Raw genomic sequence first — 19,000 nt, forward strand, 5'->3', positions numbered from 1 at the left:
AGCTGTGGAGATGAATAAGTAGTTAGCCTGTAATTCAGTACAAGATAAGTTATGCAATCTATTTGCAAAATTGCTCAACTTTTTATGCAGATTTGTGAATTCAATGTGTCAAGTTGTGAACATATAATTTAAAGCAATATTATCTTTCATGTAGAGAATTTCAATTTGTATAGTGAATAAAATATTGTCTCTTTTCTATTGGAGATGATGGACAACAAATGAGAGAGAACAAGCCGGAATCACTTCCGACTCTAGATAGCACATTCTCCAGGCTGCAGCATTTATCCTACTTTGATCAGCACCACGTAACATCCCAGGTATTTTCACTACAACCTTATATGTATGGGTCAATCAATGGTATGACATACACAGAAAAAGAGACGGTAACTTAGTTCAATGTTTTTGTGTTTTATTGAAGAAAATTCGGTACTGCCCCAGTTTTATATAGCACAGTACATCAGGAAGGTGGGTAATATATAGGATACATACGATATTTTGATTGCTTTGTCTGACCATTACACCTATGGTTCTTTATCCAATGTGGTAACACATGGATCACCAAACAGTCATGAGAAGACCGGATTAAAGCATTAGAGTGAAAATAGCTGTTCTTTTTATCCACATAAGAACCTGTCACCTACATATAATGGAGGCCTTATTATTTAAAGGGGATTTTTGGGATTTTATGTTTTTAGATAGTCCTCTCATTCATTAGGAATAAGAGAGTTTTTCAATGTAATGTTGACCCCATTCTCCGTCCAGCATCTCCAGAACTGATATAAACAATGATAATAATCTAAGTATTGCATCGGTGCTGAGTACGTGTATATATATATATATATATATATATATATATATATATATATATATATAAGGTATTTGCCTGTGCAATGTTAGTTATTTGTAAAAAATAATAATAATTATGATGTGGCAGAATGTGGTGGGGCCACTGCTATGGTTTCTCATCATCTCTTGTATGGTCCCTTTACCTCTGTTATTGGCATATGTACTTTAAACTGCAATTTATATGAATCTGATGAGCTGAAGATGTTTTCATCATGCAGTCATGTGTAAACTCATAAAAACTATTCTTCCTTATTGCATTGTAGATATAAGTTTTAACAACAATGTATAGACCAATATAAACTGATTTGACATTAATGACTACCAGTTAACCAGATAACTGGTAGTCATAACCCAGATACCAGATAACCCAGTTATCATTGAAGCACACACATAAATGTGTTTAGATCACTATTCTACAGGATACAGCCTTTATGATAAGGCTACTGCAATACAATACATATCAAATATAACTTCTGAATTTATATATCTCCAGTAGCTGACAATTTACCCATTCTACAGGTCTGTATATGTATTGCATAAGAGTATAGGTAATGTATGTTTAACATTATGACCACCTTTGGCAAATAGATATGTTGATAGTGATAATACATCATTCAACCACATATACGGATGTAGGCATCTATATTTTGACTTTTAACACATTAAATATACAGTTTCAAGCAACTTTATCTTGACTTTTTCAATGGCTTTTGTTGTGTGATATCACGCTGCCGCATTATCAGAGTTAAGATCAAGATGGCTGCATCGGTATTTGGAGCAACATGTATTGGAGTAACATTGTGTTTACCATTTATTGCTATTTCATGAAGGTGAATAAAGTTTATATTATGCATTACCCATCTTCATGAAATAGCAATAAATAGTAAACTTATTTAGTCAATAGTCAACGTTGTTATTTGCCAAAATTAGTCATATTGTTAAACTCACCTATACTCTTATGCGATACATATACCTACACCGATACCTGTAGAATAGGTACAATGTCATTCTTCTGAATGCCATTCTCTTTTATTGTCAGAAAAATGTCTCCGTTTATGAGGAATATTGTACACTACACCTGAAACCTTAACAGCTATTGACTGCTTTACTTTTTAACACTTGTGCACTTGAAAATGTTACTAAAGCATTCATGTATAAGTTGCACAATGACTGTTATATTTCAGAACCACATATGACACTAGTATAACACTTTTATTTACAAAATGTTCCACCACCAGCACAAGAGCCCCAAATTAGTATCAGCCTCCACATATGCTATGTCATTTTAATATATATATATATATATGTATATATATATATATATATATATATATATATGTATATACATATGTGTGTATATATATCTAAATATATATATATATGTCTATTTATATATATTTGTATATATATATATGTATGTATATATATATGTATATGTGTATGTATTTATATATGTATATATGTATGTATATATATATGTATATGTGTATGTATTTATATATGTATATATATATATACACACACACACACACACACACACACACACACACACACACACACACACAAAAACATGCACCTTTTGGCAAAATATAAAATATCACATTTCAGAATTTGACACTTTAAAATGTAATTTTGCAGAATTTATCTCGTCAAGGTAAGAAACGACATACACAGCCATTATTATACAGAAGAAGTACTTACGTAAAGACAATATGAGCTCCAATGATGTACAGTTATTAGCTGTTGAGAAATGACTATTCTGAGCTTTGGTTGGTTGTGTTCACAGATATCTTGTAATGTGCTGGAACAAATTACAAGCTTCGCTTCTGGGACGTCTTACCATCTTCCTTTGGCTCACCACGTCCAACTTATATTTGATTTAATGGAACCTGCCCTCAACATCAATGGTCTCATTGATTTTACTGTACAGGTAACAACAGAGACTTCTCTCAGGTTCATGTTGTTCTTGGGTGAATGGTGATACCGGAAAGCTGTGTTTTTCCAAGGCAGTAAATAATAGCAGCCTAGCACTGGAGATTGTCTTATTAAACAGACTGTGCCTGGAGCCAGACACTAATCTCATTGTGTTACCATGCAAATAGAGGAGCTCGAAAGAAATCTTGTGTTCTTTTAGATCTACTGCACAGGCGTGGAAACTTTCCGATATCTGGCTTCTAATAATTGGTCTGGTAATTTTAATGGACCCAAGGTAAATCAATTACTGATGTTGTTCAAAGCTTGCAGCATGTCTAACAGAAAGAGCCTTGACGGTTTTATTTCCCTCTTTGAGGCTGCACATGATATATTGTACATGCACCATGCATTTTTAAAGACCATGTCAAAAACATAAAGGCAATATCCACGTATTTCTATGAGAACAAATAGTATTGTATTTAGAATGTGTTCAGTTTGGAGGTGGTCACAGCTACAAAAGACAGATACATTATAAAATATTATTTTATTTGGCTTGGAGCTGACACTTTACCCTATGGTGTGCCATAATAACTTTCATTACAATTATCATGATGGATGTCATCCGTCCTGTGAGCTGATCATCCTTCATATAAATACAAGACATCATTATAATATGCCTAAACTGAGATGGGTACATATGAAGATGCATAAAGGTTCTTTTACACCGGCGCCCATTTTGGCCGGTACAACGAGCGCCGATCAACGAAACAGCTCATGACTCCGATCACTTTTCCCCATACATTTTTATCATGTCGCCAGCACTTCTCACAGGGAGATGTGCTGCCTACAACTATAATAGTTTAGGCATTTAAAACGATCTGATCAGCCGATGAACGAGCATTTGCTCATTCATTGGCTGATCGTTGCCCTATTTACACAGGGTGATTATCGAGAACGAGCGCTCTGTGAACGTTCATTTGCCCGATTATTGGCTGGTGTAAAAGGGCCTTTACTCTGTAAAATTCTGTAAAATTCCCAATTTTACTCTGAAAAGAAGCTGAAAATTTGTAACATTTTTAGACAGAATCACATGGCCAAACATTGGGTGGAGAAAGGCCTGGGGAATCTGAGTATGTGGAAATTCCCCTCTGAGCAGTTCAGGAAAAAACATTTAAAGAGGCTCTGTCACCAGATTCTCAAATCCCTATCTCCTATTGCATGTGATCGGCGCTGCAATGTAGAGAACAGTAAAGTTTTTTGTTTTTTTAAAAAACGTTCATTTTTGGCCAAGTTATGAGCTACTTTATATATATGCAAATGAGCTTTGAAATAGACAACTGGGCGTGTTTTTTTTCGTATGTCCAACTGGGCGTGTATTGTGTTTTTAACTGGGCGTGTTTACGTGTATGACGCTGACCAATCATTGACCAGTCAGCGTCATACACTCCTCTCCATTCATTTACACAGCACATAGTGTTCTTACTAGAACGATGTGCAGCCACATACACAAGTGTCCTGATAATGAATACACATGACCTCCAGCCTGGACGTCATGTGTATTCAGAATCCTGACACTTCTGAATCTTTTCTGTTTGTGTATGTGGCTGCACATCGTTCTAGTAAGAACACTATGTGCTGTGTAAATTAATGGAGAGGAGTGTATGACGCTGACTGGTCTCTGATTGGTCAGCGTCATACACGTAAACACACCCAGTTAAAAACACAATACACGCCCAGTTGGACATACGAAAAAAAACACGCCCAGTTGTCCATTTCAAAGCTCATTTGCATATATATAAAATAGCTCATAACTTGGCCAAAAATGAAAGTTTTTCAAAAAAAACTAAAACGTTAGTTATCTACATTGCAGCGCCGATAACATGCAATAGGAGATAGGGATTTGAGAATCTGGTGACAGAGCCTCTTTAAGTTAAAGAGTAACTACACTTTCATCAAACTTTTAAAATGTCATAGAGATATATCAGAAATTTGGATCGGTGGGGTTGGGGTGCTGAGACCTCCACCGTCACTGAAATTAATGACATGACAAATCAAAAGTTTAATAAGAGAGCAGTTACTCTTTAAATTAAACATAATATTTCTGTCACCAGTAGGGGGAGCTCACTGCAATGAAAGCTGCAGAAATCCCTATGCATTGATCTCCCTCTAGGGGCAGTTGCAACAAGACAGAGTTTTATCATTTATTAAGAGGGTTGAGAGAAGAGTAGCAGGGGATTTGGAACTCTGCATCAGAAAACCAAAGCTGTGACCCCGTTAAGAATTAATAACCCAATTAGATTAAATGAAAATAAGTAATAGATACACTTTCCTTCCCTAGACTACCACTAATAACCACCTCACCATTCTGAACCATATAATAATGAACTGTATAATTATATTATATAATATTAAATTTGTTATGTGGGGACAAAAAATTATTAGCAGTGTAGTCACTGCAGTATGTGAGTACACTCACTAATATGACCAACCCCGCTGTACTCCATGTACAAGCAGGAGCAGTAGTACAGAGAGCACATGGAGTACAGCGGGGTCGGTCTGCGTTATAAAAATCTATGAAAATCTCAGAATCAGCGCGACGGGGGATCGGAATGTATATTAGCGAGTGTACTCACATCTTGCAGTGAGTAAACCACTAATAATTTTTGGTCCCCGCATAACCCCTTTAATTTTTAACCACTGATCCACCAGGTATACTAGTTATTAACTGTACGCTACACCTTAATGAATATTACTAAAACTAACCCTGAAACCATCACCCTATGTGAAGTGTGTGATGTAGTACATGTAGAAAGTTGTCAAAGTGAGTATAATCTGAGTTGTGGGGAAAAGAAGGGGACACTATTGCTTTTGGAAACCCCCTTTAAAAAACCTCCTGGAATCGAATCCTTATACATTAAATTGGTCATAGACATGGGATTAGAAGTGAAAAATGAGAGGCATATAAAGGAACAGTGTGAGTCCAGAGATCTTTTTCTATGCGTTCTCTATTATGGATCTATACAACACAGATTAGTAACACTGCCATGTTCACGAGGCACAATAATAATATTAACAACTATATTAGTACCTTAGATGATTAAGTATTAGAATTAGAATAGGATAATAAAGAGGATTAAAACAAATAGAATAAATGTAGCCAAGGTACTATCTCCTTAGCTTTCATATAATAAATCACAATGAATATTTGATAACAAAAATGATGAATAATATATGTGTACTCTAACTGTATAAATACATGTAGCACAAAAGTGTAGATAAATCCTTATATTAATATATCTTGTTCCTGATGCCTTCTTATATCGATTTAGTTATAGTGTCATTACACAAACTGATTTTCTGCTCCATAATTCCTGTTAAATTCAGTTAAACTGTGAAAAAGGACTAGTACCAGCCATTGCAGTGAATGAAGCTGGGAGCTTTTAACACTAGCACAGATCCTGTCATCCATTCCTTCCATCTATTTATTTTGAACAACTGTCTTATATACCATTTATTAGTATGTTATTAGAATTGTTGCCAAAAAACATATCCTCAGTCTACAGATGGCCATGCAAATGAGCTGTTTAGCGCATACCAATCGCCCACAAGACCATCTTTCTTGATTCCCCAATAAAAACACGCACGCTTGGGAACAGCTGATTGGAATTATTATTTCAATAAGGAGAGAAGGATAAGCCGCTATTAGACAGCGGCAGCTTAACTACCATGAAGTATAAAGGATTAGGCTCGAGGAAATAAACATGCCCAGTCCTTTCTTTCCCGTGTCAGCAGGTGAATGCAGGGCTGCCCTTATACACATTAAATTGTCATCTACTCGATTTCGGTCATCCTTATTGTAATGTGTTTAGCCCGTTTAAAGGGGTTGCCCTAAGATTAAATGTTATTCCCTAACCACAGGATAGGTGAAAACATACTGATCGGTAGGGGTCCGACCACTGGGATCACCACCGATCATCAGAACCAGGGTCTCATTCTTCCGAATGTTGCGGCAGGTCGAGTATAGTGCTCGGCTATCTCCGGCAGTACCATACAGAATGATTGGAGCAGCAGTGCGCATGCTCAACCTGCCGCTCCATTCATTCAAAGGAATTGGACCCCCGTTCTTGTCATCGGTGGGGTCCCAGCGATTGGACCCCCATCGGTAATCATTTTTATCACCTATCCTGTGGTTAATCTTGGTACTACCCCTTTAAGAGTGCCTAATACATAATTATGCTAAACTTTATTTATGTAGCCAACATATTCCGCAGCTCTTTACATATACATAGATAAATCAGTTGTATTCATGAAAATGCAAGATATGCATAGCCAGTTCTAAGTATGAGCCTGTGATTATTCAAGCATATTTTCATGTGTATTGTGTCATTATTTTATATTTATGAAGAGAAAATCGATTTTGACTTACACATGGCCATATTTCTTGAATTTATATGTTGGTGAGCCATGTCTTTTGAAAGCCTATGAAGACTGATTCCCCACTGACAATCCTCCACAAGTACAGTACAATCCTAGTAAGTGGGGTTTTAGAAAACCCCATTCACTGGCTGCAGGAAAATAAGTTCATGAAATTTCAATCCCTAATCTATGGGAAGTACCACGGGTTCCACCCATTGTATGGTTAGGGTATGAAATCATCTGCAAAATCCACTGTAAAGTCTGCATGGAGACGTACCTTTATGATGTAATAGCCATTTCCATTTAGGTAAAAGCAGGTAGAGAATACACGCCCCCTAGAGGCACATAAACATGTTATACCCAGTTATAGTCTTGGTAAATCATTAAACTGGCGGCTCATAAATGATAAGAGTAAATAAACATTGAATACATTTATGTGAGCTATAAAGGATTTAAACATAATTTATTTAAATGGAGTCTAAGTTCTTCATTAGACTAAAAATATTTATCAGGGAACACAAGGCCCTTTTATAATTTTCTTAATATCGGAGATGCAGGGGTGTGCGCAAGGTAGGGGCTGCATGATTAAAACCGCCCCCTTGCAGCCTCTCCGGTACTGTACTGCCTGCCCGTCTTAGGGCCTGTTCACATCAGCGTCAGGCTTCAATTCATCAGCTCCGTTCAACCTTTTGTTTGTTTCCTTAAGGTTTCTGTTTTTTTTTTACGGAAACTATAGCGTAGTCAACTTTGTACAGTACAGCAGACTCTGCTAAGCAGAGTAGAGGATAAGGCTTCTGGTATTTGGGGAGTTTCAGCTCCAGAAGAGGAGACTAGGAACCTTTCTCCCCGATCACTGGCAGCCTTTTCCTCTGCTTAGCAAGGCAGGTTGTGTACAGTACTGCCGACTCTGCTAAGAGAGTATAGCAGACTTTGCTTCAGTACCCAACACATGTACAGTATATAAATGTACTAATAGAAATGTATGTGCCCATACTGTACCCTTGTATGCCTCTGTTTATTATATGGGGCATTTTTTTCTACTGGATTTTTCCAGAATTAAACAGAATTTTAGATGCTGTATTATGAAGGTACAATATATATATATATATATATATATATATATGCAAAAAAAAAAAATAGTCAGCCAACAGAGTGCCCACAGCTCCATTGTACGTAGTATACATATGTGTGCCTCCATACAGGCTCAGTGTCAACAGCTCTGCTGTGTGCATGATGTCCTATCTTGACAGCCCGCGATCATCTTTTAATTTGGCAGCATGCTTGGACGAGTTGGACAGTTTAATTCGGCAATTGTGTCATACAACAAGATCATTATTGGATTTTGGTCAGATAATAACAGCACAATAAGATGAAAAATAACTCTATATGAAATAAATAAATTAAGGGTATAGAAAAATATATCCGTAAATATGGCAGTTTGTACATAATTTTTTAATTAGGGGGTGTAACCAAGTAGTTGCTCTATACCAAATTTATTAACAGTCCTAGCATATCCTAGCATAAATGTGTCGCAGATTTAGGCACATGGATATTAATATAAATGTGTAATACAAACGACACTTTATGACCCCTATTGTTCTTTATCCCAGTGGTTTGCCCACATATTTACTGTTATTCACTTGGCACTTGTGAAATTGCTTACGTGATCTTTTCTTTCATTCATTTAAGATGTATTTCTGGTTTGGGGAAGGAAATCCTTGGTTCATAAATGAATGTTTTGTCTGTTTTTAGGAAGTGCAAACTGGCAAAGGTACCTACATATGTGAGGAAGCAATGAGCTCTGACAAATTAGAATAAAAAGTTAAACATCTGGTCGTCTGCTATGATGTGCATTTACTTTAACTGGTTCTTCTTATGTTTTTTAGCTTCTAAATGAACTGAGTGTGGTGGAAGCAGAGTTACTACTAAAATCGTCCAGCCTGGCAGGAAGTTACACAACTCGTCTCTGTCTGAACATTGTGGCCGTGCTCAGACGCTATCATGCTTGTCTAATATTAAATTCTGACCAAACAGCACAAGTTTTTGAAGGGTTAGTAATTTTTTCATTAAGACTACTCGACAACACGACAGGGCCCTGTGCGCGAAACTTGTACGACATATGAAGCTATGGTAGAGGAGGCTTCGTGTACCTCTATGGGAGCTCTGTTATGGCTCTGTACTTAATGGACCTGTAATACCGCCTTGTGCATGAGCCACCAAAGTTGGCATCACAGAGTAAGAACTGATTCACACTTGCGTATTTGATCAATATTTCAATTTTTTTTAATTTTATTTATTTAAAGAGACTCTGTCACCACATTATAAGTGCCCTATCTCCTACATAAGAAGATGGGCGCTGTAATGTAGGTGACAGTAATGCTTTTTATTTAAAAAAACGATCAATTTTTACCACGTTATTAGCGATTTTGGTTTATGCTAATGAGCTTTCTTAATGCCCAAGTGGGCGTATTTTTACTTTCGACCAAGTGGACGTTGTACAGAGGAGTGCATGACGCTGACCAATCGGCATCTTGCACTCCTCTCCATTCATTTACACTGCACTAGCGATATAGTTATATCACTATGTGCAGCTACATACACAAGCCCTAACATTACTACAGTGTCCTGATAATGAATACACATGAAATCCAGCCTGGACGTCATGTGTACTCAGAATCCTGACACTTCTGAATCTTTTTTGTGAGATTCCGGCAAGTGAAACGAAATCTCGCGAGATTACGGAGGTAAACGAGATTTAGTTTCACTTGCCGGAATCTCACAGGAAAGAGTCAGAAGTGTCAGGATTCTGAGTACACATGACGTCCAGGCTGGATTTCATGTGTATTCATTATCAGGACACTGTAGTAATGTTAGGGCTTGTGTATGTAGCTGCACATAGTGATATAACTATATCGCTAGTGCAGTGTAAATGAATGGAGAGGAGTGCATGATGCCGATTGGTCAGCGTCATACACTCCTCTGTACAACGCCCACTTGGTCGAAAGTAAAAATACGCCCACTTGGGCATTAAGAAAGCTCATTAGCATAAACCAAAATCGCTCCTAACGTTGCGAAAAAAGATCGTTTTTCTAAATAAAAAGCATTACTGTCATCTACATTATAGCGCCAATCTCCTTATGTAGGAGATAGGGCACTTATAATGTGGTGACAGAGTCTCTTTAAGCAAAAATCAGATGTCGATGAAAAAAAGTATAATGCAGTATAAATGTTTCATTAATATTTTTCCTATTTTTAGGATTCACTCCTGGTTATGACTCTAAAAAAAGGATGCAAAACACTGACCAAATACACAGTGACACCTGAGGCTCAATTCACACCACATTTTTTTCCCATACATTTGCCAGTATACTGTACCAAAAAAATAGTGCAGTATCCACAGACTTCTATGGGGCAGACGAATGCCAAAAACCAAACATTTCCATTTCTCTCTTAAATAAAAAAAATGATCTGTCAAATTGATGCCAACTGTATACCTTTTTTGAATGGTACGTCAAATAGAGCATACAATTGCATACTTTTTTAGCAGTATTAGATTATTTTAAAAAGTGTACGCCAACCCCAACCTAATCTGGTGAAAAGCAACCGTCCGTATAGATAACTGTGTTTCTACAGCTTGGCCACATATAGGCATTGACTTGGTGAGGATTTCGTGAATGTTGAACTTGCAAAAATGTACATGTCACTTGACATTTTAATGATACTATTTTTGGCGTTTACACCGCAATCCAAATTATTATGAAAATGTTATTTTTTGCTGATTTTCCTAAATAGTCGATGCAATTGACAGTCAGTATAATCTTCAAGCCATCAACCGTTGGAGTATAATGCAAATTTTATTGAACAAATCTCCTAATGATAACCGATTTTTTTTTTAGAAGTAAAAAACTCAAAATGCACTGTTTCAAATTATTATGCACAACAAAGATCAAAAAATTTTAAAGGTCGTAACGAGAAATTAAATGGTCATTTGTTGAATTTGCAGCATCAGGAGGTCATATTTACAGAAATCAAAAGCTTTTTCAATAAAAAAACCTTAACAGGCCAAGTTACATGTTAACATAGGACCCCTTCTTTGATATCATTTTCACAATTCTTGCATCCATTGAATTTGTGAGTATTTGGACAGTTTCTGCTTGAATATCTTTGCAGGATGTCAGAATAACCTCCCAGAGCTTCTGTTTTGATGTGAAATGCCTCCCACCCTCATAGATATTTTGCTGGAGGATGCTCCAAAGGTTCTCAATAGGGTTGAGGTCAGGGGAACATGGGGGCCACACCATGAGTTTCTCTCCTTTTATGCCCATAGCAGCCAATGACACAGAGGTATTCTTTGCAGCATGAGATGGTGCATTGTCATGCATGAAGATAATTTTGCTACAGAAGGCACGGTTCTTCTTTTTGTACCACGGAAGAAAGTGGTCAGTCATAAACTCTACGTACTTTGCAGAGGTCATTTTCACACTGTCAGGGACCCTAAAGGGGCCTACCAGCTCTCTCCCCATGATTCCAGCCAAAACATGACTCCGCCACCTTCTTGCTGACGTCGCAGCATTGTTGGGACATGGTGGCCATTCACCAACCATCCACTACTCCATCCATCTGGACCATGCAGGGTTGCACGGCACTCATCAGTAAACAACACGGTTTGAAAATTAGTCTTCATGTATTTCTGAGCCCACTGCAACTGTTTCTGCTTGTGAGCATTGTTTAGGGGTGGCCGAATAATAGCTTTATGCACACTTGCAAACCTCTGAAGGATCCTACACCTTGAGGTTCGCGGGACTCCAGAGGCACCAGCGGCTTCAAATACCTTTTTGCTGCTTTGCAATGGCATTTTATCAGCTGCTCTCCTAATCCTATTAATTTGTCTGGCAGAAACCTTCCTCATTATGCCTTTATCTGAACGAACCCATCTGTGCTCTGAATCAGCCACAAATCTTTTCACAGTACGATGATCACGCTTAAGTTTTCTTGAAATATCCAATATTTTCATACCTTGTCCAAGGTATTGCACTATTTCACGCTTTTCGGCAGCAGAGAGATCCTTTTTCTTTCCCATATTGCTTGAAACCAGTGGCCTGCTTAATAATGTGGAACGTCCGTCTTAAGTAGTTTTCCTTTGATTGGGCACACCTGGCAAACTAATTATCACAGGTGTCTGAGATTGATTACAATGATCCAAAGAGCCCTAAGACACAATACCAGCCATGAGTTTAATTGAAAAAACTAATAATTAAATGTTTATGACACTTAAATCCAATGTGCATAATAATTTGGAACACGGTGTAGTTACTTCTTACACATGACTTTGATGCACAGAGAGAAGTCAGCCATAACACACCAGTAAATGCTATATCCATATCCCTTATTTTAGGTTATACTCATCGGACAATATGTTGTTTCAGCTTAGTTCACGCCTCTGAATTAGCCTGATAGTTGTGTCCACACAAGGGTCACCAGATGAAGCACTGTCTATACAACATGCAGTCAAGTCCATAGAATATAAGGTGCCAGACACAGCAGTGCTTATACAATATAGTGTGCCAGAAATATCAATGCTCATACCATTGAAGCTACTGGGCTTCCATGCAATATCTGTATCAAAGCAGTTCTTTTTAGCCAAAGCCACGTGTGAATCATAAAGGAAGGAAACATATAAAGAAGTACTTATGTTCGTCTTTTTTCTATATCTCCTTCTGACTTTTGTGTGTGTATTTCAGGATAATACTACACATTAGATATTTTTTACCATTAAAATATAATAAATAAAGCAATTTCAAAAAGGTAAATACATGATTTTAATGGAGATGCTATAGAAATCTATAATATACAACCACCTGGTAAATGGACAGAAACAAGGGACTAGAAATACACAGATTCTGTTACCAAATCATTATTGTATTGTGTGAATTGTGTAAAAGTGAATAATACAGAATACTACAGGAAAATAGCACTGTAATCTGTTGTATTTGCAGGTTGTGTGGTGTCGTCAAGCATGTTGTCAATCCATCAGAATGCTCCTCTCCGGAACGCTGTATTTTGGCCTATTTGTATGACCTCTATGTATCATGTAGTCACTTAAGGAGTAAATTTGGAGATCTGTTCAGGTAATTGGGAACATTAACATTTACCTACAATAACTTTAACACCACAGTCAATAGGGAACAATTCAAACTTTAAGAAACATTATCATTAATATAAGATTGCAAATAGAGATTAAAATGAGATTACCTTCATTTGCCTTTTTTTGTAGTAATCCTTTGTAGATCTATGCTGTGCATCTCTAGTCAGGAATCTGCATTTATTCCGAGTTCAGGGATTGACTCTAAACATTTCTCCTTGTACACAGCCACTTGGCAAACCATAGTTCTAATCCATAGTCAGTAACCCCAATGATGGGACCTCCACCCTCTTCTCAAGCATGCTGGATTTTGTTGGGCTTTTCACATAAATCAACTGAATAAACAACCAAGTCAGTCTGTTTGCTTGGATGCAGCAGTCCTAAAAACTCAATAAGTGTTTATACAAGTAAATAGTCATTTATAATAGTTCAGAGCAGTGTATAATGAACAGTAAATCCCAACTAAATGTCATGGACAAGCGCCAGTGAACAGCATTTTGCCAAATATTATAGATTGTGGAGTCGTAGCAAGCTGCTTTATGACCTTCCTAAATTCAATTTATTGGTCAATAAAATATAACAATTAACATATATTGTAAATTGTAAAGACTAGTTCTTTTTTATATATATGAATGCCAACTCCTCCTGAAGTGTCCAGAGACTTTTTTGCTTATCTGCAGTGTGGCATTTTTTCTTCACCACACTGGATTCTCTGTGGCCATCTTCAGTCTTTACAAACAGAAGGTTGGCCAAAGCAGTGCTGGCACACATGTGGGCACTACAACCATGGTACATCACATGTACCATCATCACACCATTAAGTGGAAGACACACCCGAGTAGCCAAAAAAAAGCCTCCCAGCTGCCCATCCACCTACACCAGCACTAAACTACAGGAAACTTCTGGTTAATGTTGGTGCTTAGCCTGCTGCTGCTGCTGCTTCTGTTGTTGCAGTAACTGATGCAATTCCTGACCCACAAAAGGCGTTCGGCCTCTAGCCTTCCACTGGCATGTCATCTTAGCTAGGTTGTTGGTGGCGTAGACCTTTGCAGGTTCATGGAACTGGCTCATTCTCATACTTTATTTTCCATGAATCACTCTCTATTTACAACTTAAAGGAGCATTTTGGTTACTACAAGTTATCACTGATCCACTGGATAGATGTTAACTAATAGACCGGTGGGGGTCCCAGCGGTCGGACCCCCACCGATTTCCAGTACAGGTGTCTGTGACCCTTGTTCACCCCAGCCGCAAGCCCACAACCAGGAGGAGTTGAATGCAGCAGTTGTTGAGAATGCTCCCAGCCATAGGTGACCTGTTCTAGGTAACATTATATTATGGAGATATTCTTTCCTAGCGCAACCCTGTAATATGGCATCTGATGGGGCATGCCCCGTTTCTTTTTTTTGTCGGATTCATATGGAATCTGACAGAATAAAACTGTGCAGGGCCAGCGTATGAAATTGGAGGCATTAATAGAAATTACAGCTATAAAACAAAGGCTTGAGACCTGTTAAATATACTGTAAAGTCCACAAACAGACATGCATTTGCACCTTTATGTCATGCTTCACACATTTTCATTGGCAGGATGTAGCATTTTTGTGTTTTATTTGCTGTTCCCAAAATACCTGATAAAAGGTAACTATCTTGTAATGTGTTACACCAGCTGTTATTTAATTCCATAACAACAGATTCACGTTGATCACAAACATATGTCCTTAATTGAACGTGGCTACAACCGTATGTAGTTCAATGTCCTGCTTGAAAATACAAAACATTTAACGTTGATCAATCCCATCAGTTCCCAAACTGAATATGTATAATTTTAACATGATACACTGCAGATTAGAGGTTACAAAATTTTTCCACAAAAAAAGTCAAGGATCTTTACATATACCGGCCCCCCACAAATATATATCATGCTTTATTCACGTCGCCGACCCGTTGTGATACTCAGTCGAGGGTTCTGCCAGTATTGAATGGAACAGAAACTTTGATGAAACCTCAATAAGCCTCATTGACTTATAATGGGATCCATTAGGGTTTAGTTCAAGTTTCTGTTCCATCAAAATGGGAACCATTAGGATCGGTGTTGATGTCACCAAGAACAAAGACACAATTTTAGTTTTACATGTATGTCCCTCCATCTCTGCACTTATGAGACAATTGTTCAGATGAAGACATTTTATAGTGAACATGCAAGACCAAATAGGGTTAGGGTACTGTGCAGAGTATTATCATTTACCTAAGAAGGTGTGCATTGTCTGAGACTTAACGGCGTTTTCCCATCTTGAACATTTATGGCATATCCGCAGGATATGCCATAAAAGTCAGATAGATGTGAGTCCCACCTCTGGGATCCGCACCTATCTCTAGAACGGGGCCTCCTAAACCCTGTTTACTCTACTCCGCTGCCTCCCGGCCACTTCCTGGCTAGGTGGTTGGGCGTTAGAGAAACAGCCGAGTGCTCGCTGAGATACACTGTTCCCTTAACTCCCGTAGAAGTGAATGGGAGTTACTGAAACAGTGTAGTACGGTGAGCTACACTGTTGCCAGAACTCGGTAGCTAAGTAAACAGCGTAGCTCGCTGTGCTATCCTGTTTCCAGAGCTCCCAATCACTTCTATGGGAGTTACGGAAACAGCGTAGCTCAGTGAGCTCGGCTGTTTCCGTAACGCCCAACCACCTAACCAGGATGTGCCCGGGAGGCAGCGGAAGCCGAGCAAGCTAGAACGGGGTTTAGGGGGCCCCGTTCTAGAGATAGGTGCGGGTCCCAAAAGGTTGGATCCACATCTGTCGGACTTTTAATTGCCCATGATGGGAAAACCCCTCTAACAACAGTTATATACTAGATGAAATGATATAGAAAGAATAGCTGTATGTGAAATGAAAGCTAATAGCTATACCATAAATATGTTAATTCACTACAATTGGACCTCTGACTATGGAACTACTCTTTTATAAAATGCACAATGACATATTTTAATATTAGAAAATTCTGGTTGATAGGAAGCCTCACCATTAACTTAAGTCAATATATCAATGAGATTTCTGCCTGCCTTTATCTTCACTACATATTTGTGTTTCCACTGAGCGCTGTCAGTAATGGTCGCTGTCTAATGCCGAGTTCAAGGATTGCCTTATTACAATATATTGCTTATGTAAACTGCACAAGTTCCTCTCTATAGCGAGACTAATGAACGGTAATAGAAATACCCCTGTTTAAATTTTTTCCACCTCTCCAGTAGTGCTTGTTCAAAGGTAAAGCAGACAATATACAGCAGCGTACAGCCCTCCAACTCTAATGTGCTGTGGGATCCAGACTTCATGGCAGACTTTATAGAGAACCCTTCCATTCATAATATTAATCACATGATGCTGGGAAAGATCCTCAGTGAAAATGCAGCAAATCGCTACAGTTTTGTCTGCAATGTTCTCATGAATATTTGTATGGGGCACCAAGATGCCGAGAGGTAAGCACTGTGCCCAAACATTATCAAAAGCAATGTGTCGCCCAATATTTGTTTACTACTTAAAAATATAGAGACTTACACATAATATTTTTTCTAATCTGTTTCTGTCCTCTGAGTGAATATCTTTTTTATATTTGCTGTGTATGATAATTCAGGCAGCCATTTTACCTGGGCTGCAGCAATTAGTAATTTGTACCAGCGGACTCCTGGACATGGAGAGAAAACTACCTATTGATTTCTATGGGAGAGTGTTGTGAGCATGCTCTGTGACACAGAGGTCACTGTGCAGGGAGAGGCGTTGATTTATCCCCATCACCTATTGTCAATAGTGTGATTATTATTTGCCTACTGTTTTATAATAGAGGTGTTATAAAAAATGGGGGGACCCCACATGGTTTTTTCAATTATTTTTTTATTTTTATTTTTTTAAATTACTACATTTTTCAAAACCAGACAGATACAATAAAACAGCCACATCCTAACATTACCATGGTGGGAAGGCCCAAGTTTTTTGTCCCTTCACAGCCTGGTAATACCAGCCTGTGTCCGCCACAGTACCTGACCATTATTTCAGATAGTCGGGTACTGGATTGTACCCGTCTCTTCCTAATACCTCAGGTGACGGTGGGTACCAGGGTAATAATAGAGGGTTAGTACTAGCCTTGTTACAGGCTAACGCTAAACCCTGCCTTAGTAATGGAAGTTGTCAAACAGACGACTGCCATTACCAAGGTGGTAATAAAGTATTAAAAAAAAACAGAGGCATAAGAATTTTTTTTAGTTGAAATAAAAACTTCCCCACACAACTCTCTTTGACCATTTTATTATTTAAAAAAAATAAAAATAAAGCGTAAATCATTCAATTAGTCCAACAAATCTTCAACGTAGTCCAAATGGTCCAGCAGAACCTGTAAAACAAAAATTAACAATAAAAAAAGCGTATACTTACCTAAAGCAGTTTTCTGTCTTCTTTCTGCTCCCCTGTGCTGAAATAGAAATGAGAGAAATTCTGGCACATCTGGGAGGTCCTGTGTGCCAGAAAAAGCTAATGCAGGGACTCCTAGTAATAATTAGAGCCCTCAGCAGTCAGATGCTCAGATCCCCCTTGCAGCATAATTTCCCCCATAGCGCCCTCAGTAGTTATTATACTGCAAGGCAGGGGGTATCTAACTACTTCAACTGTAACTAAACTTTTAAGAAACTTCTGAGATGTTTTGGTCGGTAGGGGTCCGACCACTGAGACCCCACTGATCGGTTAAACGAAGCGGCAGAAGTGCTCAGGGGAGCGCTGTGCTGCTTAATTTCCGATCGGCTTTTCTCAGAGTGGTGTAAGGGCTCAATAGAAAGTCTATGAGCCTGTACACCTCTCCGAGGAAAGCTGATCAAAAACGAAACTGCACAGTGCTCACCTGAGCACTTATGCCGCTTTGTTGTAGCGATCGTTGTGGGTCTCAGTGCTTGGACCCTGACTGATCAAAACTTCTGATATGTCAATATAACATGTCAGAAGTTTTTCAAAGTTTTGTTACAGTTGAAGTAGTCAGATACCCCCTGCCTTGCAGTATAATAACTACTGAGGGCACTATGGGGGAAATTATACTGCAAGGGGGATCTGAGCATCTGACTACTGAGGGCTCTATGAGGAAGGATTATACTGCGCTCAGCCTCCTGCCCCCACTAATTTAAAAGTGATCGACCAATGCTGGGGGGAATTATACTGCAAGGGGGTCTGAGCATCTTGCTGACAGCAGAGGGTGAATAATCCCCCTCTCATAGATCCCTCAGTAGTTATTATACTGCAAGGGGGGTGTCTGAGCATCTAACTGACTGCTGAGGGCTCTATGGGAGAAATTACCCCCTCCCCATAGAGCCCTCTGCAGTCAGTCAGATGCTCAGACCCCGCTTGCAGTATGCTAACTACTGAGGACTCTATGGGGGGAATTTTTCTCCCCCCACAGAGGCCTCTGCTGTCAGAAGGATGCTCTGACATTCCCCCTTGCACTATAAACCCCTCCTACCATTGGCAGATCACTTTTAAATTAGAGGGGGCAGGAGGCTGAGCGCAGTAAGCGGCGCTCTGTCTGCTGCTCAGCCTCACCTTTCAAATCACAGGCCGCTCTGTTTCGCTTGCTGACCTGCCCCTCTTTGGCGGTGTGTGCTGCGTGCAGCGTCAGAGAGGAGTGTCCTAGTAGACGTGCACCTATCCTG

At 38.7% G+C, this 19,000-nt stretch overlaps 1 protein-coding gene across 1 annotated transcript in view; it reads left to right on the forward strand.

Moving 5' to 3' along the window:
- The window catches only part of MED12L (mediator complex subunit 12L), a 507,362-nt gene that overhangs the window by 388,986 nt on the left and 99,376 nt on the right, over window positions 1–19,000 (forward strand). Inside the window, exons 18-22 of the mRNA XM_075861497.1 lie at window positions 205–317; window positions 2,633–2,776; window positions 9,063–9,226; window positions 13,173–13,304; window positions 16,565–16,792. Coding sequence (XP_075717612.1) covers window positions 205–317; window positions 2,633–2,776; window positions 9,063–9,226; window positions 13,173–13,304; window positions 16,565–16,792 — 781 coding nt within the window. The remainder of the gene's footprint in view (window positions 1–204; window positions 318–2,632; window positions 2,777–9,062; window positions 9,227–13,172; window positions 13,305–16,564; window positions 16,793–19,000) is intronic.

Source organism: Rhinoderma darwinii, chromosome 4 (genome assembly GCF_050947455.1).
Source record: "Rhinoderma darwinii isolate aRhiDar2 chromosome 4, aRhiDar2.hap1, whole genome shotgun sequence".
NCBI classification, from domain to species: domain Eukaryota; kingdom Metazoa; phylum Chordata; class Amphibia; order Anura; family Rhinodermatidae; genus Rhinoderma; species Rhinoderma darwinii.